General features: G+C 47.8%; 1 protein-coding gene across 1 annotated transcript in view; it reads right to left on the bottom strand.

Annotated features, from left to right (window-relative positions):
• HTRA1 (HtrA serine peptidase 1) overlaps positions 1 to 25,524 on the bottom strand; it is a 515,752-nt gene that overhangs the window by 221,668 nt on the left and 268,560 nt on the right. Inside the window, exons 4-5 of the mRNA XM_069611985.1 lie at positions 19,317 to 19,511; positions 2,619 to 2,651 (exon numbers count right to left, since the gene is read on the bottom strand). Coding sequence (XP_069468086.1) covers positions 2,619 to 2,651; positions 19,317 to 19,511 — 228 coding nt within the window. The remainder of the gene's footprint in view (positions 1 to 2,618; positions 2,652 to 19,316; positions 19,512 to 25,524) is intronic.

The raw sequence follows: 25,524 nt of genomic DNA, 5'->3' as shown, positions 1-25,524 counted from the left end.
TAACCCTTTCACCATACAGGCACACCCAGGTAGCCACCCATACATTTAGGTGTGTACCCTTTCACCATACTGGCACACCCAGGCAGCCACCCATACATTTAAGTCTGCACCTTTTCACCATACACTCACACATGCACAACCAGCCACCCCTTCATTTGAGTGTGCACACATTCACCATACACACACGGGCATACCCAGGCCGCATCATGCACTCACTCATTAATGCACGTCATATTATATACATACATATACACACACTTACATGCACGCACACACATTTAAAGAAAATACATAGGCCCTCATTACGATACCGGAGCTAAACCATGGCGCTATTAGCACCATGGTTGGTGCCGGTATCATAACATGTCCGCCATGGTGAAATGGGGAAATACCGCCCCATTCCAAGGTTGGCGGGGCGGTATTTCCCCATGGCCCGTCCCCATTCCCATTTTTGCCCCATAGGGCATAATGGGAATGGCGAAGGCGCTAAGTACGGTACTGCAAATTGCAGTACCATACTTACCGCGAAGGTCCCTTTGCGGGTCCCTACTTTAACGGCTGGTCTAGACCAGCCGTTAAGGTCGGGTCCCGCAAAGGGACCTCGCAATTAGGCGCTAATGGGTTAACGGCGCCGCAGCCTTTTACGGCGCCGTTAACCCATTAGCCCCAGGGTCGTAATGAGGCCCAGATTCTTACCTTTAATCCATTGGTCCAGGGAACTAGACCTTCAGCTCCCTGCAGTAGCCAGGAATGCTTGTTTCCGTCATCTGCAGAGGACCAAGAGACCCCCGTGTCATAGGGTGGAGGGGAGTCCCATTACTTCAAAAAGAAATGGTTTCTTTTTGCAGTCACTCTGACTTCATAAGAAATTATTTCCGTTAAAGGACCAAACCAGAAAAATAATTTTTTTATGAAGGCAGAGTGACTTCAAACAGAATCTATGGGCCTCATTCTGAGTGTGGTGGTCTGGAAACAAGGACACTTGTCTGGTGTTTCCGGACCACCACACTCAGAGTCTGCCTGCTGGGGTCGCTGCGCTCGACAGGTCTGATAATGGCGGGCGCAGCGGCACCAGTAGGCAGACTCATCACAGAAGCCCCGGCACCGTTAGTGACAGTGACGGTGCTTCCATGAACGCATGGGGACAAACATTTTCCAGCACCTAGCTTCCCGATCCGGCGGCACTTGTAATGTCCTGGTAGCACCGGGAAGCTAGGTGTTGGAAATGGTGTTACGAGGTCGGCGGCAAACAGCTGGTCGCACCGGCGGGTTACGGCCGACCTCGTAATGAGGCCCAATTTCTTTTTGAAGTCATAGGCTCCCTGCCCCATGCCTTGGAGGCCGCTAGCCTTTAGGCTTCCACGTCATGAGGTGGGGGAGCCCTCGGACTTCATAAAGAAATGGAATCTTTTTTTAGTCACTCTGCCTTCATAAAGAAATTATTTCTGTAAAAAAGTATTAAACGTCATTTTTTTCTGTTTTTTAAAAATGTTTTGTAAACATTTTTTTTTTTTATTCTCAGGGGACCCCTTCGAGGACACAGTTATGCCAGTGCCAAGAGTGCACCTGTTGCCGTCTCAGACGTGCACATATTGTAATTCCCGGGGTGCACCTGCTCCAGCCCCAGTCATGCACCTAGTGTGATTTTAGGAGTGCACCTTCTCCAGCTCTGGGAGTGCACCTTGCTCCAGCCCCAGACATCATGCATTTACTATAATCTCAGGGGTGCACCTTCTCCAGCCCCAGGCGTACACCTACTATAATCTGGGGGTGCACCTCTTCCAGCCCTGGCAGTTCACCTGCTGAAACCCCAGGAATGCACCTACTATAATCTGGGGGGTGCACCTTCTCCAGCCCCGGGAGTGCCCCTACTATAATTCCAGGGGTGCACCTTCTTCAGCCCTGGGAGGGCTGCTACCCCAGGCCTGAAAGTTCCTCTGATCCATCCTCGGAGTTTATGTGTAGGAGCCCACTGGGTTCACCTGCCCCAGCCCCAGGACTGCACCTGCCCTGAGAGTGCCCCTGCTCCAGCCAGGGTGCACTGATCAAGCCCAGGTAGTGCACCTGCTCCAGAACAGGTACTGCACCTTCTCTTGTGCCAGGCGGCGCACACCCTGTTCTGCTCCAGACACAGGAGTTCACCTGCCCCAGATCAATGTATGCATCTGCTCCAGAGCGGGGAGTGCAGCAGCCACAGACCTGCTCCAGCGCGGAAGTGCACCTGCAACAGCTGTGCCTGGCAGTTTATCTGCAGGTTCTCGGGGTGTGCTGCTTAGGTCAGGCAGCGCCTCTTCAGGCCTCGGCCCTCACTGTTTGGGCCACCCCCAACATGTAGACCAGGACACTTTTAAGAGTCCCACCCCCGAGCTCCCCGCACTTGAAACACTTTGCTGCCTTTTCTCAGCGGGAGGCCTCCAACCCGGTGATTTTAGCAGGAAATCACCAGACATGGCCCGCCAAGCACGCCCCACCAGACACGCCCCTCCAGACATGCCCCTCCAGACATGCCCCGCCAGACACTCAATGCCAGGCACCCCCTCCCCCCGCCGCCCGCCCCCCAGTCCCACGCCAGACACGCAAGAGATTTCTTTCAATAAAATAAAAATCTGGGTACTTACAAGGTTCACCAGAGGTCCTCCTGAGTTCCCATACTGTGAAGAATAAAAACACACAGGTTAGTGATGGGTATACTCATCCGGACTGACTTCATTGGCACTGGATAGAGCCCTCAAGGATGGCAGTGTTGGTATGGGTGTGATGTTCGGGGACTGGCAGTGTTTGCAGTGGATACACTGTTCAGGGCTGGTGTAACTAGCAGTGGGTGTCCGTTCAAAGCTGGCAGCATTAACAGTGTGTGAGGGCCGGTAGAGTTAGCAGTAGCGATACTGCTCAGACCTGGCAGTGATAGCAAATGTTCAGGGCGGGCAGTGTTGATAATGCATGTGCAATCCAGGCCTGGTGGTGTTAGCAGTGGGTAACTGTATTGGTAGCGAGTGTAGTGTTTGAGACTGCAAGTGTTAGCAGTGGGTGGCTGTGTTAGTAGCGGGTATAGTGTTTGAGACCGGATGCGTTATAGAGTTCCACTCGATCAGGACCGTGCCCATTTCATCCGTTACCAAGCCGTGTAGGCTGTGCCACCATTATCCCTAATTCGGCACTGCACCTCCCAAAGATGGCCGCCCCACCAGTGCGAGCTGCCGTCTAGCACCATACAGAACCAAGCAGCCGTGTGATTGGCTGCACTGTTTTTTCTTCATCTTCCACGACGCTGAACCGTGAGGCGTGAGCCGTCCCACGCACAAAGGACCGTGCAACAAGGACTACACCTGTCCTGTGCCTGTCCAGTCCGGCCAGACGCCAACGCCTAGAAACTCTGCCGGTTGGACTTTATCCGGTGCCACCACAGTATGTACCCTACCTTGCAGTGAACTAACCTGCTCTTAACACTAATCTGTTCCACCTCACCCATCTGTGGACTGTCGGCGCCGCACAGTACCCACTTCATGAACGTCCTCCTGCATTACCGCACCACTACTACTGCATACCTGTATTACATCTAACCACCTAATGACCTGTTTTAGCTGTGTCTATGCTCTAGCCTAATCTCGCCCACGTTGCTGCTTGCACTCATTTCTGCCTGACCGCCGACTAGCGTCTGCAACAATTCCTTGAATGTGCCAGCAGACCCTTGCACCCTGATGGATAACTATACCATGCCTACGCCTCCAGGGCTCATTACATTTATGTGTCATCGTGCTACACATCTCTATAGCCGCTAAATTTAGTGCTGTGCTAATTTTCAAACGTATGCTACTTTGAATCTAACTGTTATTCTGGATCTAGGTGTTATTCTGAATCTCGGTGTTATTCTGAATCTAGGTGTTATTCTGAATCTAGGTGTTATCCTGAATCTAGGTGCTATCCTGAATCTAGGTGTTATTCTGAATCTAGGTGTTATTCTGAATCTAGATGCTAACCAGCAAACCTGTGTTACTCTGAATTCATGTGCTACTCTGATCGTAGATGCTAATTGGTACTCCGGTGTCACTCTAAACCTAGTGCTGTGCTAAATTTGCAAACGCTTGCTATTTTGAATCTAAAGGCCACTTTGCATGCCTGTACGCTAATCTGCAACCATGCGCTACTTGAACTAAGTGCTATTCCAGGCAGGCTGCACTAACTACACTTACGTGCCCACTGCTAGATTTTGACCCTAGACAGGGCACACATTGCATCTTACCCACCTTACACAATGTTCCTCCCGGGCCTTTACTCTATAGTACTGAGAATCATTCTCCACCTCACCAACTCTGCATGCCTGCCCAGTTCACCCCTTAACTTGATCAGCCTAGGCACCGCATCACCCACCCTCACAGAGCCTAGCACCACAATCATGCTTACCCTACTCTCTCCCCCATGCCTCTCGGACAGGCTGACCAGATTGCGATCCAGACTTCCCAAAATACATGAGCCTAGAGCCAGGGACTCCACACAATCCAAACTCACAAACCGAACCTCCATTAGCGCCTGCGCTAACCTTACGCTAAAAAACCTAAACTTAAACCCCTCAACACCACTACAACCAACAACAAAGCGCTCATTACAGCAACCACCCCCACCCCCTCTGCCAAAACCAATACCCCACCTATAAAAGGTGCCCTCATTAACGCTTGCTCCATAATTGCCCATGCCACGGACATCGCTGATCACATCTTAGCTGAAGATCTAGACTTCTTAGCCATAACAGAGTCCTGGCTTCATGTAGCCGCAGGCCCAGCCCTTTCGCTAGCCATCCCCATTGATTACACCATCATCCGAGCGGACAGAACTGATGCTAGAGGTGGAGGTTTGGCCATCATTGCCAAGACTCACCTTAACATCAGACTCAACTCCGTTACACACCTCCCATCATGCGAATCACTTACAGCCAAGCTACCCACTGCCAACTCCCAAACTATATCCATTCACCTACTATACAGACCACCTGGACCCTTGGGATCCTTCGAGGAAGACCTCAGCACCATCCTTACCGACAACCTAAAAAACTCCTCACAATGCCTCCTCTTAGGGAGACTTCAACTTAGGTTACAAAGACCCCAAAGACAATCAAGCCACCCTCATCAGTAACACCTTGTCTGAACTAGGCTTCACACAAAAAGTATCCAGACCCACCCATAACAAAGGGAGAACCCTTGACTGGATAGCAGACTACAACTGTGCCGTATCGATCACTAATAACACTCCCCAATCCTGGACTGACCACCATCTCCTTTCCTTCTCACTCGAGGCCTCAAGCCCCATAACCAACATGGCACTAGCTGCAGCCATCCCCACAAGAAGCAAAAAAAAACATTACAGTGGAAAAATTGATCCCGCTCATTCTTCCTACGCTCAACCAACTCCCTGACTCTAACCCCTATGACCTCGTAGAAGGCTATAACAACCCATGCACACAGCCGTAGATGCCATTGCACCACTGAACCTCAGAAAATGCAAACCTAAAAAGCACCTCAACCAATGGTTCTCCAGCCATCTTAAAACCCTTAGATTGGAAAAGCGTAAACTGGAAGACAGTCTCCGACAGACCACAACAAACTATTGCTTAACAAAATAACGGCCAACTATAAAAAATAAATCATAGCGGCCAAACAAGAATCCTATAACCAGAGAATCTCACAATCCAATTCCAGCTCCAGAGAATTATTTACTATCCTGAAAGAATTGGAAACACTGGTGATAATTCCAGATACTTGCGTTAAGAACAAACAATGGTGCACCAGTGTCCAAAATGCACTAAACAACAAAGTCACCGGCCTTCAAACTAAAATTAAAAACAAGACTCCCTCACCAAACTCACCAACCCCATCAACGCCCACTCGAGCCCTCCACCCTCACACCACACACACAACACTGCTCGCTTCAGCTTTTCCAAAGTCTCTACTCTCGAAGTAGAAAAAATTATTCTTGGACTTAAACCTTCTAACTGCAAAGGCGATATCTGCCCCTCACAAATCATTAAAGATGCGGCAAGAGACCTCTCGCCATTCATCACCAGACTCATCAATGCCTCATTTTCCTCAGGAACAGTCCCCAGTAACCTCTCAAAGAGTCTTGGGTCCTCCCTCTCCTCAACAAACCTTCCCTCGACCCGTCCATCCTGACCAACTACAGACCGATTACCACCGTCCCATTCCTGCTCAAAATACTAGACAAGACAGCATACCAACAAATCCAAAAGTATTTTGAAACAAACCACCTCCTAGGCATAAAACAATCAGGCTTCAGACCCCAACATGGGACTGAAACCGCCCTGATAGATTTGAAAGCCCAAATAGACGCCCTTAGAGAAAACGGGAAAACTGCATTACTACTCTTGCTAGACCTCTCCGCAGCGTTTGACCTAGTTGACCATAAAATCCTATGCAATCATTTATACTCAGCTGCCCACTTCTCACAAGAAGCCATCAGCTGGATTGAGTCATTCCTCAACAACAGATCCATGCGTGTCTTCTCCTCCTCTGCCGCCGCCGAGCCCTTCCCCATCACGTGTGGAGTCCCACAGGGCTTGTGCATCTCCCCCACTCTTTACAATGTGTTCACAAAGCCCCTGTTTGACGATCTAGATGGCCTGGGTATCACCTACACCAACTACGCCGATGATACACAGATCCTCATCCCGTTTACAGGAGATTACAACCAGGATTTGGCCTTGGTGAACAAGGTGTATCTCATCATCCAGGCATGGATGGCTTCACACAGTCTATGCCTGAATGATGACAAAACTGAACTCATCATCCTTGGTTCCACCTCCAACCTAACCAAACTCGACCACAACTACGCCAACTTCATCATAGACGGGAACCTAATTAAGGTTTCCAAAGAAGTGAAAACTCTAGGAATATACCTTGACTCCTCCCTGACCTTCCACAAACAGGTTAGTTCGATGGCATCCTCCACGGCCTACACATGTAAGCTTATAAGAGCAGCCAAACCCTTCCTTTCCACCCAGAGTTGCATTACACTAGCCAGAGCCCTGGTATTATCCAAACTGGACTATTGTAACGCCCTCTACATAGGAGCCAGCAGGCAAATTACCAACAAAATTCAGACGTTACAAAACAACGCTCTTAGGGCAGCGCTCAACATTCCCAGGAGGGAACACATTTCCAATATCAGGAAATCCCATAACTGGCTCAGCACAACAGACAAAATCCTGCTTCAAGTAGCATCACTCACCCACAAATGCCTGAATAACGCTGCCCCACGCTACCTGGCAGACAGAATATGCAAACACACCCCCAACAGACCCACCAGAACCTCCAACGCTAACCTGCTCACTGTCCCCAGGTTTAAACGCACCAAAATGGGCGGCAACAGTTTCCAGGTGAAAGCACCTCAACACTGGAACTCCCTACCACCATCTCTCAGAACTCCCCAATCTTACTCACACTTCAGACGCAACTACATCCACTGGTTAAAGAACACGAACCATTAACACCTCTAACACTACACGGCTGCTCTCCGCATTGTATGCTTATATGTAAATTTGTAAATTTTTAATTTTAAATTTGAAAAATATATGTAAATCTTTAAATATATGTACTGCATTATCTCCTTCCTGCCAAACTGTACACATGTCCTTCATTGTCACACTGTAATTATGTAACGCAATGTATAAGCAACCTGTAACCAAGCTTTGAATAACCTTGCTGCTCATGCGCCCTTATACCCTCGGGTCTGGTGCGCAATACAAATGAATAAACCAAACCAAACCAAACCAAGTGTTAGCAGTGGGTAACTGTATTGGTAGCGGGTGTAGTGTTTGAGACTGCGTGAGCACTGGTCATTTCATTCGGGAGTGCCACTCCAAGCCCAAGATGCAGCAAAACGCTTTGGCTCGACAGTTGTAGGGGTCGTACAGTCAAGCCAGGAAGTTTTAGCAGCCCCAACCAAAGGCTATGCCAACTATGCGCTGCACGTCGCCTTACTGGGTACCTGGGTTTCCTTGATCAAGAGGTACAGGTTTCTCTACTCCTAGACTCAAGGGCCACTGGGAACTTCATAGACATTAACTATGCTGCCAAATTAGGCGTGCCGTTGTGCTCAAAGGAGCCACCAGAAGCTGTGCAAGCAGTAGATGGCACTACATTATGTTTAGGAACCATAACTCAGAGCACACAGATTTTGACGTTGCGTTGCATGGAGAACCACCTTCAAAAGGTGCAATTTGACCTCATAGAAGTTTGGCATCATTTTGGGGCTTTCCTGGTTCCGAAAACATGATCCGCAGGTGTTCTGGTCCAGGGGCACCATGAATTTATCCTCACCAGATTGCCAAAAGCATTGCATCATCCCGAAAACACCACTGACCACAGGTGAACCATCTGTCCTGCTGGAAAATACTCAAGACCTTAGTGACCTACCACCTGAGTATCACAAGTATCGCAAGCTGCTGAAACATTACCACCTCATCGATCATTCGATTGTCGTACCGATCTAGAGCCCACGGCAGTACTACCTTTTAGTCGCATCTACGCCCTTACGGAGGCTGAAACGGCACGCCTGAAGGACTATATCGATTCCAACTTTCGTAGTGGGTTTATCAGGCATTCTAATTCTCCCGTCTCGTCGCCACTCTTCTTTGTACCTAAGAAGATCGGCGAGTTCAGAACCTGTATTGACTACCGCGGAATCAACCGCATCACAGTGAAAAATCGGTACCCACTACCCTTGATACCAGTTCTGCTAGATCAGGTACGTGATGCAGCGGTATGCACAAAGCTAGACCTCAGGGATGCTCCATTGCCCCTGCGGCCTTCCAACATTTCCTCAATGAGGTCCTTCGCGAATACTTGGACGTGTTCGCAGTGGTGTATATAGATGACATCTTAATATACTCATGAAACATGCAAAAACATGTACAACATGTAAAGCAGTGCTACAACGTCTCAGAGAACACAACCTGTTCACCAAACTGGAAAAGTGCAAATTCCATCGCACTACAGTGGAATTCCTAGGGTACTTCTTAACCCCATCTGGGGTATAGATGGACCAGAAAAAGGTTCAAGCAGTGTTGGATTGGCCAGCCGCCCACTTCAGTCAAGGAGGTGCAGTACTTTTTAGGATTTGCAAACTTTTACCAGCGTTTTATTAAGAACTTCTCAGAATTGGTAACCCCAATCACTGCCTTTCTCCGAAAAGGTCGGACGTTCCTTTGGGATGATTCCACCGAACATGGGTTTCAACAGCTCAAGTTGGCATTCACTTCTGCACCGGTACTCAGACATCCAGATCTGACTCTGCACATTGTGGCAGAAACGGATGCGTCTAGTTACGCACTGGGAGTGGTTCTCCCCCAACGTGAACCCAAGTCTGGCTTACTACATCCTGTGGCTTACCATTCGCGTAAACTACTTCCAGCAGAATTGAATTATACTATAGCCGACTGGGAATTTCTTGCGGTAAAATCTGCATTTGAGGAGTGAAGACACTGGGCCTCATCACGAGTTGGGCGCTAACCCCGGCGGTATTACCGTCAGAGCTATTAGCCCTACCGCCAAACCCCCTGGCACTATTAGGGCCAGATCACAGGTTTGGCGGAACGGTAAGTCCCCATCCCCCATTGGGCCCATTAAGGAATTTCCCATTCCCCATTGGGCCCAATGGGGAATGTTCAGCGCTATTACCACTGGCGGTATTACCGCCAGCGTTAATAGCGCTGGAAATCAGTAAAATCACAGCAGATTTGCCCCCAGCTCAGAACTGGGGGTAAATCCACCAAGCCCGTGATTTGGCAGACCCTTAAATGCAGCAGTGATAACATTACCGCTGCATTTAAGGGTTACCGCCAAACTCGTGATGAGGCCCACTATCTCTTTGGAGCCCGTCACACGGTAACAGTCATGACCGATCACCGGAAACTACAAATCATTAAACCCACAAAACAAGGGGGCGTGGCTTGGCGCCATGGTGCGAATGGCTGCGTCAGAGGAAAACAACTTACCGTTGGGGCTTCCCCACCTCTCTAATCTTCAACTGGGAGGGCAAGTCCTGGACTATATCTTCCCCCAGAGATGCCGAGCGATTCATGAACCTGGGGCGTGAGGAGGGGCCCTTCCCCGAAAGCTCAGGGGCCCCGGAGAGATCCCCAGGGGACCCCACCAAAGCCTGGACCAAGATGTCGGGGCGCCGCAGGCCCCGAGTCCCTCCGGGCAGGCCGAAACGAGATAACAACCGTTGAGGATCCGGCCCAATCCTTGGGTCCTCCGGAACGGGGGTGACTTGTGCCCCTGGCCCCCTCCTAGCCCGTCCGCCCTCCGCCCATGTGGGGGCATCACAGAGTCTCAAATGGTACCTATCAAAGGGGCTCACTAACCTCAACCTGAAAGTTTACTGGTCAACAGCAGAGGCAATGTTTGCCTCCAAGAAGAGTTAACCCACCGGTACCGGCCGGATGCCCCGTTGATCGAAGGCTGGTCCGGAAACCTTGTTGTTGTTTGGGGGGGGAGAGAGGAGGGAGGGGGGATGTAAAGGAGAGGAGATCCTCACAATTAGGGGAGAACTGATGAACTCAGCACTGGGAGACAAGGAACAAGAAATCTTCAAGGCCGATACACCTTACTTAGATCTTAGAGGATGGGTTCAATAGACAAAACCCTTACTATTTCGACCTGGAACGTGCAGGGGCTCAACGCACCAAGAAAGCGTAAGTCAGTGGAGCACAAACTGGACCAGCTTGCCGCGGACATTGTCTTCATGCAGGAAACACACTTGATCGTGGAAGACGAAAAGCGTCTACGGTTCCGACGCTACCCGAAATGCTACTTCGCTTCCGCTACACAGAAAAAGAGAGGAGTCACTATATTGCAAGGTCAAGACCTCCCACTAACGCAGATCACCACCAAAAAAGATCCGGAGGGCAGATTCCTACTCCTGAGGGGCCTCCTTGTCGAACTACCGATCACTCTGGTGGCTATCTACGCACCAAACAAAGAGCAAGACCAATTCCTCCATAATCTCCTCCCGACCATCACGGCCTTCTCGGTTGGCCACTTGCTAATCGCCGGAGACTTCAACACCCCCCCAGATCCGAGGGTGGACAAGTCGCTCCCTACCTCGAGGGATGACTTCGGCAAATCCCTGGCCCTGGCGGAATTCCTGCGTGAAACCGAGACGATCGACATTTGGAGATTATGCAACCAGGGAGAAAGGGACTATACATTCTTCTCACATGTTCACCGAGGCTACTCGCGTATCGACCTTCTGTTAACCGCCAACAAATAGGCCCCCTGTGTGGATAACATCCACATCGGACCTATAGCAATCTCGGATCATGCACCAGTCACGATGACGCTGCTTCTCCATGGAGCTCCAGAACCCAGCCAGAGGCAATGGAAGCTGCAAGACTATATCCTTACCAACTTAGTAGCCAGCTCTGACATCACGGAGGCGATTCAGAATTACTTCACGGAGAACATAACCCCAGACTCCTCAATGGAAACTATATGGGATGCCATGAAACCTGTGATTCGAGGGGTGGCGATGGACTCAACGGCTAGACTTAAGCGCCAAAATCTGCTAAAGCAACAAAAGTTAGAGGTAAAACTCTCAGAACTAGAAAATAAGCTCAAACAACGCTACATGAAAACGACCCACCATGAACTGAAAAGAGCTAAAAGAGAGTTGGAGATCCACCTAGCAGACCGGGCCACTAAAGCACTAATTTACAACAAACAGTATTACTACCTTAACAGCAACAAAGCGAACCGGCTCCTAGTCACAAACTGAAAAAGCTCCAAACCAGGAACCACATCCAAGTCCTAGCGGGCAACAGAGGCTCCCTCCACCATTTGGACTCTGACAAACTCGAGATAATGGTCCAGCACCACAAGCAAATCATGTCGGGACCCCCGACGTCAAATCCAGCTATCACCCAATTCTTGGCCCCGATTCCAAAATCTAAGTCAAACCCATCACTATCCGACTTGGAGGCTCCTATCTCAGCGGAGGAAGTCAGCGAAACGATCTGCCACCTGAAAAACTCAACGCCCGGGCCAGATGGGTTCTCCGCAAAATTTTACAAAAAGTTTGCTCACCTGCTATCACCACAAATGGCAAAACTGTTCAATTCTTTCCTCTCCACAGGCTCCACGACCGCATCCATGAATGAGTCGATTACAGTACTGATCCCAAAACCAGGGAAAGACCGAACGCAATGCGCATCATACAGGCCCATTACACTCCTTAACATTGATGCGAAAATATTCACCAAAATCCTGGCAAATCGGCTGGCCCCTTCCCTCCCGGAGATCATTCACCCAGACCAAGCAGTTTTCATACCGGGATGGAGCACCCAAGACAACATCCGCAGAACCATCAATATCATTGAGTCAGCGAATAGGTTGGGCTCAAGGCTAGCAGTCCTCTCCCTAGATACACAGAAGGCGTTCGACATGCTCGACTGGGGCTACTTGCAGGAAATCCTCAAGCTTTTTGGCTCCGACCCAAACTTTGTAAAATGGATCCTTGCTATCTACCAAAGCCCCTCCACAAAAATACGCCTCAATGGGGCCAAATCCAGTAAGATAAACATAACTAGAGGCACGAGGCAAGGCTGTCCACTCTCTCTGCTTATCTTTGCCCTATCAATGGAGCCATTTGCGGACAGGATCCGTCGAAATCCATCAATTCACGGCCTCACGTTCAAAAAAGCATCTTACAAAATCGCCCCATACGCGGACGATGTGCTGCTGAAACTTACCCGGCCAGCAGAATCAATAAGAGCACTATGGCAAACGCTAGAAGAATTCCGCGCAGCCTCAGGCTTCACAGTAAATATCTCCAAATCAGCAGCACTGGGCATTAATATCCCAAGAAAAGCCCAAGCCAACCTCGAAGCAGAGTTCCGGATCCCCTGGGCAAAAAACGACATCAGCTATCTGGGTGTTCAGTTACCCAACAAAACTGGAAAACTGTACAAGGCTAACTTTCCGGCACTCTTCAGAGACCTGAAAAATGACATCAACCGATGGCAAAAACAGGAGATCTCCTGGTTCGGCAGGATTACGGCGATAAAGATGAATCTAACTCCACGGCTGCAATATTACGCTCAAGCTCTACCGGTGTCAATTCAGGAGAAAGCCCTAAGAAAGCTGCAAAGAGAGATCTTGAACCTAATCTGGGAAGGAAAGAAGTCCCGTATGCCGAAACGCATCATGCTCCAAAGTAATGCCCTGGGTGGCCTTGGGGTCCCAGATGTCCAAAGTACTGTCTCGCAGCCCAGCTCGCCCCAGCTTTCACCTGGAAGCTTAGCGCCAACCGTCGCCGGTGGCTACAACTGGAGGAAGATTGGAGTAAGATCCCACTTGAATCTTTGCCCCATTCCAAAGAGCCCAAAAGAACCCAGGACCCGGGGCCCCTACCTGCAACAAGAAATACGCTCGCCAGCTGGAAAATGGCGGCCCGCCGGTGGAATTGCAGGGGCACAACAGGACCCCTCACGCCAATCTGGGACAATCCCGACTTTTCCCCCGGAGTCTCACCAAACCAGTTCGGGGAGTGGAGGGCCGGGGGCTTGGAAACCATATCAGACTTCTTTGAAAACAGCCTCCCCTTAAACTTCGAGGAGTGTAAAACGAAATTCCAGATCCCTGAAAAGGAAAGGTTCCACTATACGCAATTGAGACATTGGCTGTCAAACCCACAGATCAGAAAACAAGGCTGCAGAGAGCTAACGGCGTTAGAACTTACCCTCGCAGCAAATCCCCCGAGAGGGAAAATCTCTGCACTGTACAAGATCCTGGACAGAACAGATCCCGCACAAAAAGAACCATATATGCCAAAATGGGAAGAAGACATCGGAAGACAGATTGACCCAGAGGAATGGCAGCACATTTGGTCCCACGCCCAGAAAAGCTCAAAATGCGTAACAAACAAAGAAAGTGCCTTTAAAGTTTGCTACAGATGGTATATGACCCCGGTAATCCTAAACAAATGTAATTCAACGATCTCTGCTCAATGCTGGAGGAGGTGCGCGGACCAAGGAACTCTGTTCCACCTCTTCTGGACTTGCCCGAAAGCCTCCATTATCTGGAAGAACATCCTGGAGCAAATCAAAGGAATCACTGGACTCACCATCCCCTGGGACCCAGGTATCACGCTGCTGGGTGCGAGGGGAGACGGTCAATTCCCCCTAACAGGTTGTCTGGCGGACCTCTGCTCCCATCTCCTTACTGCTGCCAAAATGACCATCGCCAGACTCTGGAAAAACCCGGAGGGTCCGTCCACGCAAATGTGGTGGTCTAAATGCTGGGACATTGTTGCAGCCGAAAAAGTTACAGCCATCAGACTAGGCAATAAACCCAAATTCGACCGCGTAGGGGCCCCCTTTCTGGACTATGTGCAGCAATTCCCCGGAGTAGCGAGACAGCCCCTTCCCTTCGCTGGTTGGAAACTCAAAACTGAAAAGAACGTAGCAGGAACCAGGTCGAAGAGTGACGGGACTTCTTTGTGCCCCCGCAACCTTAGGAACCTCCAGGCCAAGTTCCCCAACCTCGAAAGGCCTGCGCCGAGATCTGCATCCTAAAACCAGTCAAAGAGACGCACTGAACCCTTGAACCATTACCTTGTTGAATACAGCCAGCCTTCTACCTCTGATGTGTGCACAGCTCCTTGTCCCCCCATCCCCATTCCCCCCCTCTTCAGTTATGATTTAAAAGTTTTATTTTTGAAGTGAATGCATGTTTGCCTAGTTTTAGCCATAGAAAGAGGCGTTATTTTCCATTAAATGTTTTAACAAGTTTGCAAAGTATGTAATTCTCAAAGAATCTGTATGACTTGTTACCAAAATAATAAAAACAATGTTGGAAAAAAAAAACGCAAAAACACTCAGTCACTGTCAGCTACACTGGGCATTGTTCTTCACTGATTACGATTTCCTCATAACGTATCGCCCAGGAACAGAAAATAGAAAGGCGGATATCCTGTCACAGTATACGGAGCCAGAGGAGAAAAGGACGAATGGGACACAACCCATCATCCCGGCGGCTCAGATCATAGGAGTGGTAGGAAGGCCCAGCGTATATGAAGATGTGCTGAAGGCCATGTCAACCCGGAGTTACAAGACTGGTGTGCCAAAGAGCCTCAACATACGCTAGTAAACGGTCTTCCGTACTATGCTAAAGTCCTATATCTGCCCACAGCCGAGTTAAGGAAGGAGGTCATGCAATGGTGTCATGATTCGGCACTACCTGTACACCCCGGCATTGCCAAAACCCAAAAGAATGTATCCCAACATTTCTGGTGGCCCACCTTACTATGGGACATCCGAGTATATGTGTCTGACTGTGAAACCTGTAGTAGGCAAAAGGCCAGTCATCAAAAGCCAGCAGGATTACTGCAACCAATGCCCACACCACCAGGTCCCTGGCACACAGTCACAATGGACTTGATGGTGGACTTACCACCCGTCCAGAAGTATACCTCAATCTTAGTTATCGTAGATTCCTTACTAAGATGAGTCACTTCGTTCCTTTTATGAGAGTTCCCACGGCTGGACAACGTGGGGCGGCCGCATTGCCTACGCACGCGCGTTATAACCGACAGAGGCCCTCAATTTACATCTCGGTTCTGGCGAGCATTTTGTACGTTGATTGGCATGGAAGTCAGTCTGTCTTCAGGCTACCATCCAGAGAGACGGGAAAATTGAAAAGGTCAATCAAGGCCTAGAACAGTACCTGTGGTGTTACACCTCTAGTGCAGAGACTTTGTGGATTCAATATGTTTGGTTGGCCGACGTCGCGTATAATAACACTGTGCACAGCTCTACGAAGCATGCGCCTTTCTTTCGTGCGTATGGTTACCACCCACGGGTTTTGTCTATGTCACCTGTCACCCCACCAATAGATATACCCACATTGGTAGGGCAACATGCGCACGCACAACAGATCTGGGCAGATATTCAGACCAACTTAAATTGTGCCAAGGAGTCATACAAACGATATGCTGATGAAAAACACTGAAACAATCCATTGTACAAACAAGGGGATCCGGTTTGGTCGTTCACCCAAAATATACGAATGCAAGGTCTTCGCAAGTTACAGCCATGATACCTAGGTCCGTAACTGATGTAATAAACCCAGTGGCAGTCTGGTTGGCACTTCCTAGTCAGATAAAAATACATCCCACATTTCACGTGTCTCCACTAAAACCAGCACGACCATCTATCTGCACTGTTAAACCCCCACCAATAATAGTGCAAGGGTACCCTGAATACAAGGTACAAGCTATCCTGAATTCTCAACAGTGAAAAGATGGTCAGATCTACCACCTTATTGACTGGGTGGGCTACATCCCAGAAGACCGGTCTTGGGAACCAACGAACAATGTCGACGCCCCTAGATTACTCCAGACTTTTCACACCAATCACCCAGAGAAACCCCAACCAAGGTCCTTCTGTGCGGGGTGGGGTACTGTCAGGGTTTGCAGCAAGAATGTGTGTGGTTTGGTTGAAGGGGCATACTAGAGGGGTCCTAAACTAATAAAGAAAAGACAAAAGAAAAAGTTCAGGCCCTACAAAAGGCTTCTTTGCCCTCATTGCAGTAAAATGGTTTTGCAGACTACATATCCCAGCAGCCTTGGGGCCGGGAACTACTTGCTAAAGGCCACATTGGGAGCGGCACGCTTGCGCGCCTGCACGAAGAGCCGAGAACGGGCTTGTGCTCTAAACTTCAACGCGAGCGGTCGCATTCGAAGAGCTCCAGCCACGGGGATCACCACGAGGGGCCACGCCGCAAGGAATCTCCATTCCGGCCCCTCGCCTTACTGTGTTAGGTAGCGCTGTCTCGAGGGGGAGAAGAGACGCAAAGGAACACGCGCAGGGGTCATCGCCAGAGTTCAAAAGTCCACCTGATCCAGGAAAGCTAGGTCTTGCGCGCAACCCTTGTTGAGCCTTACTGCATGAAGTGCATCAGCGATACGCCTGGCACAGTCATAGGGATACCGCACACACCGTTGCATGTACAGAAGCCGCATCCACAGACCACGGGCAGCCCGTCTGTGTAGCTGCATGCCCATAGCCACTTACGGCTCATAAACAGACCGCACACCGAAAGCCATGTGCGGCTTATGACTGCACAGCGAAAGCCATGTGTGGCCTACAACCGCATAACAAAGCCACGTGCGGCTTACGAACAAACCGCACAACGAAAGCCACATACGCATGTTTTTAAGCCACATGAGGCACAGAAAAGAAACTGCATGCTGAAGCCACGTGCAGCTAGGAAGACAAACCCGTATAGTTAGAGTCACGTGCAGCCCCTTGTAGAACGCTGTATGTACTGAGCCTGCATACATAAAGGCTTGGGCAAATCCACGTTTGCATGAACGCTCACTCTAGTGAATCCTGCATGAGCACACGTGAACAACATGCAACAAGGTGCATTCTAAAATGTAAGCTCTCTTTGCAGCATTTGAACTGCTCCTGATAACGGCCCTGGAGTGCGCCGGCAGGAGGCCAGCACTCACCCTAGAGCTAAGAGTCCATCTGGTCTAGCCAGTGCTTTATGCCTGTCTAGGAAGCAGATATTGCAAGCATGTGGGTGATTGGGTATATGTATGTAGGACATTGTAATGCTTTGTTTTTTCCTATAATCCCCTAACCCATCCATCATTCTTTCCCCAATCCTCTATCCGGTTCTCCTCAACACCCGTACCCATCCAATCCGGGTTTCCCTAGCTCTCTTTCCCCGCTGGGGTGGCGGAGGCCTGTGTAAGCTTAGACTCGCAGTGGGGTGGTTGGTTCATACGACTCCTGCGCCTGGAAGCTTGGAGCCTGACACCAGCTGTTTGGAGTTAATTATTGGATTTCTGATGCTACGGGGATGAAAATCTTCAGTTTGCGACTTGTCCAAGAAGATCCGAATACACTATTAGATCAAGTGGTGGCTTGCATTCCAATGAGTTTCCATCAAACACGAGTCTTTTGGGGAAATAGGCCAGGGAAAGGTCTCATCCATTCCCGTAATGCAAGGTTTTTTGGAAAATATGACTGCACAGTGCAGTTAAATGTATATCAGATTTGTGTCTGTTATTTGGAATCCCCAATTCCCCTTGAAATGAATATTCAGCTTTTTTTTCTGGTTCCAGAATCTATTTAACCGCCCGCTTAGTAAATATGCAACCTTTATATTTTCCCAAGTACTTCACTGTAATCTGTGTGATCAGGAGATTAGTTCCCCCACAAGTGCTTCGTTTCAAAGAAGATGCCATTTCTTTAACTTGCATACGGCTTTGACTGGCACTGGCATATGCTACTGATGTAAGTACAGTGCACAGGTATGGACTGGCAGCGGTATATTTTAGTGATGTAGTTACTTTGTACAGGTTAGGAATGGCACCAGTATATGCTACTAATATAGGTTCTTTGTAAAGGTATGGACTGGCACCAGTATATTTTAGTGATGTAGTTACTTTGTACAGGTTAGGACTGGCAGTGGTATTTGCTAATAATGTAGGTACTTTGTACTGGTATCTAGTGATACCATTATATGTTAGTATTGTAGTTACTTTATACAGGTATGGACTGGCACCGGTATTTGCTTATAATGTAGGTACTTTGTACAGGCATTGACTCGCTCAGTATATGCTAGTAAATATAGGTACTTTGTAAAGGTATGGACTGGCAGTGGTATATGTTAGTGATGTAGTTACTTTGTAAAGGTATGGACTGGCAGTGGTATATGTTAGTAATATAGGTACTTTGTAAAGGTATGGACTGGCACTGGTTGTACAGTCTTTCCGTGGGTATGTACTGCCAGTGTGGCGTATACTGTTGTGGGTGGGCATAGGTGTATGCTGGCTGCCTGTAACGTGGCAGTGGGTATATTTGTGGGATTGTGGGTACATTGGTATGTCAGTTTACTGTGCTTGACTGCATATACCCCAGCTGTCATATGGAGGGCCTGCCCACATCTACCAACCCCCTTAACATGTGCCGTTTTTTGGGAGGACATCCCTTATACCCTTTGTTTTCCCCATGCCTGGTCCTCAGGACAACCCTACACTTGCTGCAGTGAGCTATCCTGCAGTGAAAGGGCAGTGTTGACATGGGGGTATGCACTGGCTTTAAGTATGGGGTCATCCTTGGCAACTGGCATACTGGTATTGCCTGGCATTGGACATATACTAGCCATACCTCTCAATCATTTGAGTTGCCAGGGCGGATGAAAAGCGGGGATTTTATTTCTGGGGGGTGAACCCCCATTCAATTCTATGGACAGTTAAGGGCCTTCGCGGGTGAGTCGACTGTACATACGTACGTTGATGATGGCGTCCGTCTGGATGTACTCCATGTCTGAGTTGCGCAGCCCGAGCTCCTTCCCGCCTCTCTGTGTCGTGCTCACGATCCCTGTTGTCACCGTATTCTGAAGGGAAAAGGGGCTTCCGATGGCGACCACAAATTCTCCAGGCCTTAAATCCTCTGAGCGGCCCAGAAGCAGCACGGGCAGCTTCCCCTGTAACAAAATGCGCCATGACAATTTTTTATTTTTTCAAAAAAATGAATGGTTATTGTTTTTTTTGTACACAGAGTACCTTACACAAAGAGAAAAAAAGAGAAAACAATGTCATTCCATTCTCCAATTGCGAATTACAAAATACAAAATCTGAGTTAAATTTTTCAAATTATCTAAAATAGATCTTTCACATAATTACACATAAAATACATAATCCATCATAAAGAAAAACAGAAGCCCCATAAATTTAAATTCTAGAAAGATAAACAAGAGTGTCCTTGCTCTACTACTGCCTGCAAGTCTTACAAAATTAATACAAGAGACTTTGACAGGGCCGGTGTCGTCGATAATTGGGGGCCCATCCTAAGAATATTCCAAAGACTGATGAGCATGACTTCTGACGTAGATTGTATGTAGGAACCCAGAAACTGAAGCCTGCCTTTTCTAAGGTTAGGACCTTCCACCACTGCATGATATCAGGACTCCAAAGTCTGCACATTCTTAGCTCTTTCAGAATCCCTAATGTCGGTCTGATCATCTCAAGTGTTGCTAAACAATGTAACCTACATTTTAAAAACCAACCTCGTTATGTTTTAGATTGAAATGTCCAATGTAGGTTCTGATATCATTGGTGGGAGTGTAATAAAAAACATGAATTCTGTACAATTTAAGTCCTTGCAAATCATTGAGATCCGATATCCTGTCCTACCTTTTAATTTTTGTTTTTATCACTATCTGTGAATCCAAAATAGAAATGTCTGCCAGCTCCATGTACTTCAGATACTGTTTATAGAATTTAGACAAAAATCAGTTGGAACCACCCTCAAACATTTCACACAGATGGAACGCAACAGAACATTTCTCAGAATTTGATATTTTTTTGTAGCAGAAAATGGCCCTTTCCATATACTGTGCCCACCAAGACAGCAGCCCCATCTGTAGCTGAATAACACTGATAGGTATAGTTTTCGGCACTCCTACGACTTCCTTGAGAATGAAAGCCTCAAGACGGTCCATGTACTTTCTAGTGGAACGCCAGATGCGATCAGAACCATACAAACCCAAAGGGGCAACATTGAGGCGATACAACTCTATCAAAGGAATCAAAGAAAAGGCACAAAACCTGCAGTTAATCACTTTCAGCACATTCATTTTTAATTAATATTTCTTATAGAGAACGTCCAACACTTTTTCTTAACACGCTGAACAGCACAATAAAATGACAATATAGAAACAGCCATTTCACAAAGTCAAGCGTTGGCATAAGCAACCATTAGGATCCCGTCATTTACTTGGAAAGCTGCTATGGAAGCAACTGGGCACGATCGAGTGTCAGTGCGGAGATTGGGATCCTGTCCAAAAGGCTAGGGATGTGTTTTTAGTGGTAATGTTAGTTGCCTTTGAGCATCTGTGATATATTGACACATTTCTTATATTGATTTCTGATGTTGATGAAATAAGACCGGCCTCCACAAAATAACGCATTTACCAATTACATAGTTGACTATGACTGTTTCTGAACAGGCAGTGCACAACTGATGGGTGATGGCTGGACTGTTTCGAATTAATCATAACCACAGGAATTGCTCTGGGCAACCCCCCAGACCATTGTTTTTCAGCCTGTAAAGCCATTACAGAAAGGGAAAGACCAGATGCAAACCATGCTTGGTTCCACCCCAAAAGGGGCGTCCAGCCCCAACCACTGGGTGACTTCCCTTCTTCACAAATCCACAAGCAATGCCAGACATGTTTCAGACTAATTGGGCCTCATCAGTGAATGGCAGCCAGGGTTTCTAGGCCCAGCAGGCTCTAGACCTATGTGTGGGCTGTAGAGGAGGTCCCAAATACAGCCTGCACTCCAACAGTCCATTTTGAAGTACCAGGAACGTTCACACCGAAATATGTGACGTATGATGACCAAATAAACCAGAAGAGCCGCAGTGGGGCTCTGTCCAGTAGCTATCAAAAGAACAGCACCTATTGAAGTACCAGCACCTAGGAAATCATGGACAGTAAAGTACCCATTGAGAAAACCATACCAACAAATGAAACGAAATGAAGATCGTCTAAGTACAGTCCCTGAAGAAACAAAAAAAGGCTCTTAATGGAAGATGAATGGCGATGTCACAAGAACCCAGACTGACTCACACATAGAAGATATGACGACCAGAGAATGATGTAAAGAGACGAAACACAATGAACAAGAGATATTGTGAACTTAAAGTGAAAAGACTATGTTAAATGCAAGGAACCAATGCAATGAGCATGAGGAAGACAATCGACCAGTTTATGCATGCACATATACTTGGAACCGCAAGAAAGCTAAGAAAATCGTGCAGCTTGCTATGCTTAATAGAAAGATAGTGTGGCAAGCACCACTATACATAATCTACCTCAAAAGAAGCACGTTATATAAGCATACTTCCACCTTGCACGAAAAGCAGAATTAACCAAAGGTTACTAAAGGCTACACGAGGAGGGCTTCGTATCTAGCAAAACCAAGAATAAGCGGCAGAAACGAAACACAGAAAAGGCAAATCATGCCAAGAAAGCCAAGGTCGTATCAGTAGAAGAGACGAACAGTAGCTACAATTAATTGAAACTAAGAAAGGAATATCCTGATTCAGAAAGGTCAAGATAAGAAACTGGAGGCAGGTGGTGGGTGAAATGAAAATGAAATACACAAATGACATGAAGAAGAGACAAATTCACGGTGTCTGAATCACGTGACCAGCCGGGCGAGGAGAAGCGAGACTTTCACACCTACACATGACATCAGGCTAGGCAAAGATATTTGAACTTTCCAGACTGGAGATGCAGTCTCAAGGCCAACCACAGTGAAATAATTGACACATGGCTACTAAAGTGAGGATTGATTGTAACAATAATTGGAGGACGGCCGAGTAGCTAAGGGGCACCCTGCATCTGGCCGACCATTCTGCGTGCTGCTAGGCAAAGTGGAAAAGTATGAGTGGGACCAAGTAATCAGTGGACCAAGTAATCTAGGGTCCTATAGTTAGTAGAACCAATGGGACGTCGTACTTGTAGTGACGTCTACAGTAGCCATTTTGAAGGTAGGGCTTAGATTTCCCACCAGACAGTGTTTATCCAATCCCCTTACTCCGTTACCATATACAGCTATAGTACCTATATCAAAGTTACCTTTCCTTAACCAATGAAATTGCATGCCAACTTTTAAGTGTTAAACGTGAGTGATGACGAGATTTTAGTATGAATGATGTTGTTATTATGAGGTTCGGTGGTGTTGTGAAGCAAGAAGGAAGATCACGCATCCGCTGATATTTCATGAAACTCCCTGTTTTTTGTACTTGTCATTAAACAGACTCCCTTTGCCAAACTGTTGAGTTGTCATTATTGATTTGATGTTGGAGTATTAATCTGCACCCCCATCCATCTCACGGGTGCTGCTATCTTGTCTTAAAGTGCTTCTGGGCAAACCCCGACTCTATGGGCCGGTTGGGGGTCCCGGAGCACAGGGACTACCCATCAGACTCGGAGTGCCTATAGCAAAAATGAAGGGTAATGGCTGCATCTCAAGGCTGAAACATGTTGTGGTGGTGATTGTGTTTCTGTGTGAAGGGGCGTGGCCTAATATTTCGTGGTGGGCTGCTCACACTGGTGCAATGAGGCATTCGGCTAAAAAAGGATGGTGTGGAAGATTGCCCAAATGTATGCCAGATAATTAACAAAATTCCACACATCCTAGTTATTGGTTAAAGTTTGTCTCTCTAAGATAGAGAGAGAGGATATGCCCACACATGGGACCCTTGCTCACGGCACCCTAGGGAACCAAGGTGCACTTCACGGATGAGGCTGAAGGAGGAAAAAATACATCTGGGTGGGGGCTTGTGTTTCAGTGCAGAAGGGACATGTCCTAGCAGTTCAGGCTGGGCTGCTCTCATTGGTGGCAGAACCAAGGCTGATTTGCATAAAACAGGTACCTATCTGCAATAGGACATCCAGGCTTAAAATTATGGTTTGGAAGGTTGTCCAGAGCTATGCCAGTTGTGAAGATTAATTAATAACTGATTAATTAATAACCTTCCATAATTATAATTAATAACCATATTTTGGTTATAGTTTACCTCCCTAAGTGAAGAGGGTATTCCCAGACATGGGTCCCTTGCTCGCTGCGCCATAGAGAACCAAGCTGCACCTCAATGATGAGGGCCAACAAGGCTAAAACATGTTGTGGGATGCTTCTATTTCCAGCCAGAAGGGGTGTGGCTTGGCACTATGGGCAGGACCAAGACTGATTTGCATATGTTTGGCACCTTTTTGCAATGGCGCAGGCCAAGTAAAAACAATAGTGTAACCTTTCATCCATCACAATTTGGGTTACCTAACAGGCCGTGTGCCATGTTAGAAAAGTGGAAGCCAATGGTGGAGGAATGGATTTTGGATGTTAAGATTTTATCCAGATTTAAGAAAACAATGTATGGTAAACAAAGCAAGGAAACTCTTTATGAGGATATGTGGGGGAACTTTGTTGACCTTTATGGATGATGCTAGGTTGGGTTTTGGAATGGAGTGTATTTGGTTTGTCAACATTTATATGTGGGGGGGGGTTGTGTTGTCTGTGTGGCTGTTTTGTGTATTGTCATTTGTTTGATGCATCTGGTTTTGTTTTCGTTCAGTCTAAAGTTTCATTTGGTGGAACATAGATTTATGGTTTGGACTTCTATATGTTTTGTTTTCCACTGTTATTTATTTTGCAATTCAATGACCGAGGATGTTCATTCTCTTGTTTATTGTAACTTGTTGAAAATGTGAAATAAAGAGTTTAAAACAAAAAAGAAAAGTGGAAGAGAGCGCCAGAGTGTGATACTGCACGGAAGAGACGTTTTAGGGACAGGCTATGACTGATAATGTTTTTTAAAATTCAGGACAACGCAGAGCAGAAACACAGCACCAATGAGAAAGACCGCACTGAAAGGGAACACTGAGGAAGAATTTAAGAAAGCAGCACAATGGCAGTGCCACACTCTATGGAAGCGGGGGGAAGGGTGAAGAGTGCGAGGAGAGGAGAGAAAGCAGCATCAAGGGCGAGGGGTGCAGAGACTTTGGGGGAGCTGGATAGGAGAGGCCACTTTTCAAAAAAGCACACAAATGCCCCGGCCAAATCGTTCATTCAAAGGGAGAACGAGAAAAAGAGTAAGAGTAAAAGACAAAGAGACGAAGAGCAAGAGAGGAAACGTGAGAAAGAAAGAGAGCAAGAGAAAAAGAGAGAGACGGGGGAGCCCGCTAAGGGATCTATCAAACCCTGACAAAGACCAGAAACAGAGAGCTTGGTGAGGGCTATATCTCAGACCCTGGGAGAGACCAGTCATTGAGAAGGGGAAAGAGCAAAGAGCCTGCTGATGGCAATATCTCAGGCCCTGGGGGAGACCAGCCTTAGAGAAGTGAGCGAAAGAGAGCCAGAAGCCTACTGAGGGCAATATCTCAGACCATGGGAGAGGCCAGTCATAGAGAAGGGGAAAGAGCCAAGAGCCTGCTGAGGGCAATATCTCAGGCCCTGGGAGAGACCAGCCTTAGAGAAGTGAGCGAAAGGGAGCCACAAGCCTGCTGAGGGCAATATCTCAGACCCTGGGAGAGACCAGTCTTAGAGAAGGGGAAAGAGCCAAGAGCCTGCGGAGGGCAATATGTCACACCCTGGGAGAGACCAGCCTTAGAGAAGAAGTGAGCGAAAGAGAGCCACAAGCCTGCTGAGGGCAATATCTCAGACCCTGGCAGAGACCAGTCATGGAGAAGGGGAAAGAGACAAGAGCCTGCTGAGGACAATATCTCAGACCCTGGGAGAGACCAGTCATAGAGAAGGGGAAAGACTCAAGAGCCTGCTGAGGGCAATATCTCAGGCCCTGGGAGAGACCAACTGTGGAGATAAGAAGTCATTGAAAATGCGTAATGCAACTTGAATTTGAATTTGAAAGGCATATTTGCATCAGATGGAATGAAAGGTATGCACGGTATAAGAACAGTATCTAAGTTCCAT

This window comes from Ambystoma mexicanum, chromosome 8, assembly GCF_040938575.1.
Source record: "Ambystoma mexicanum isolate Mex_15411 chromosome 8, UKY_AmexF1_1, whole genome shotgun sequence".
Lineage (NCBI taxonomy): Eukaryota > Metazoa > Chordata > Amphibia > Caudata > Ambystomatidae > Ambystoma > Ambystoma mexicanum.
Note: the sequence above shows the minus strand (reverse complement) of the source record. Positions and strands in the feature narration are given on the sequence as shown.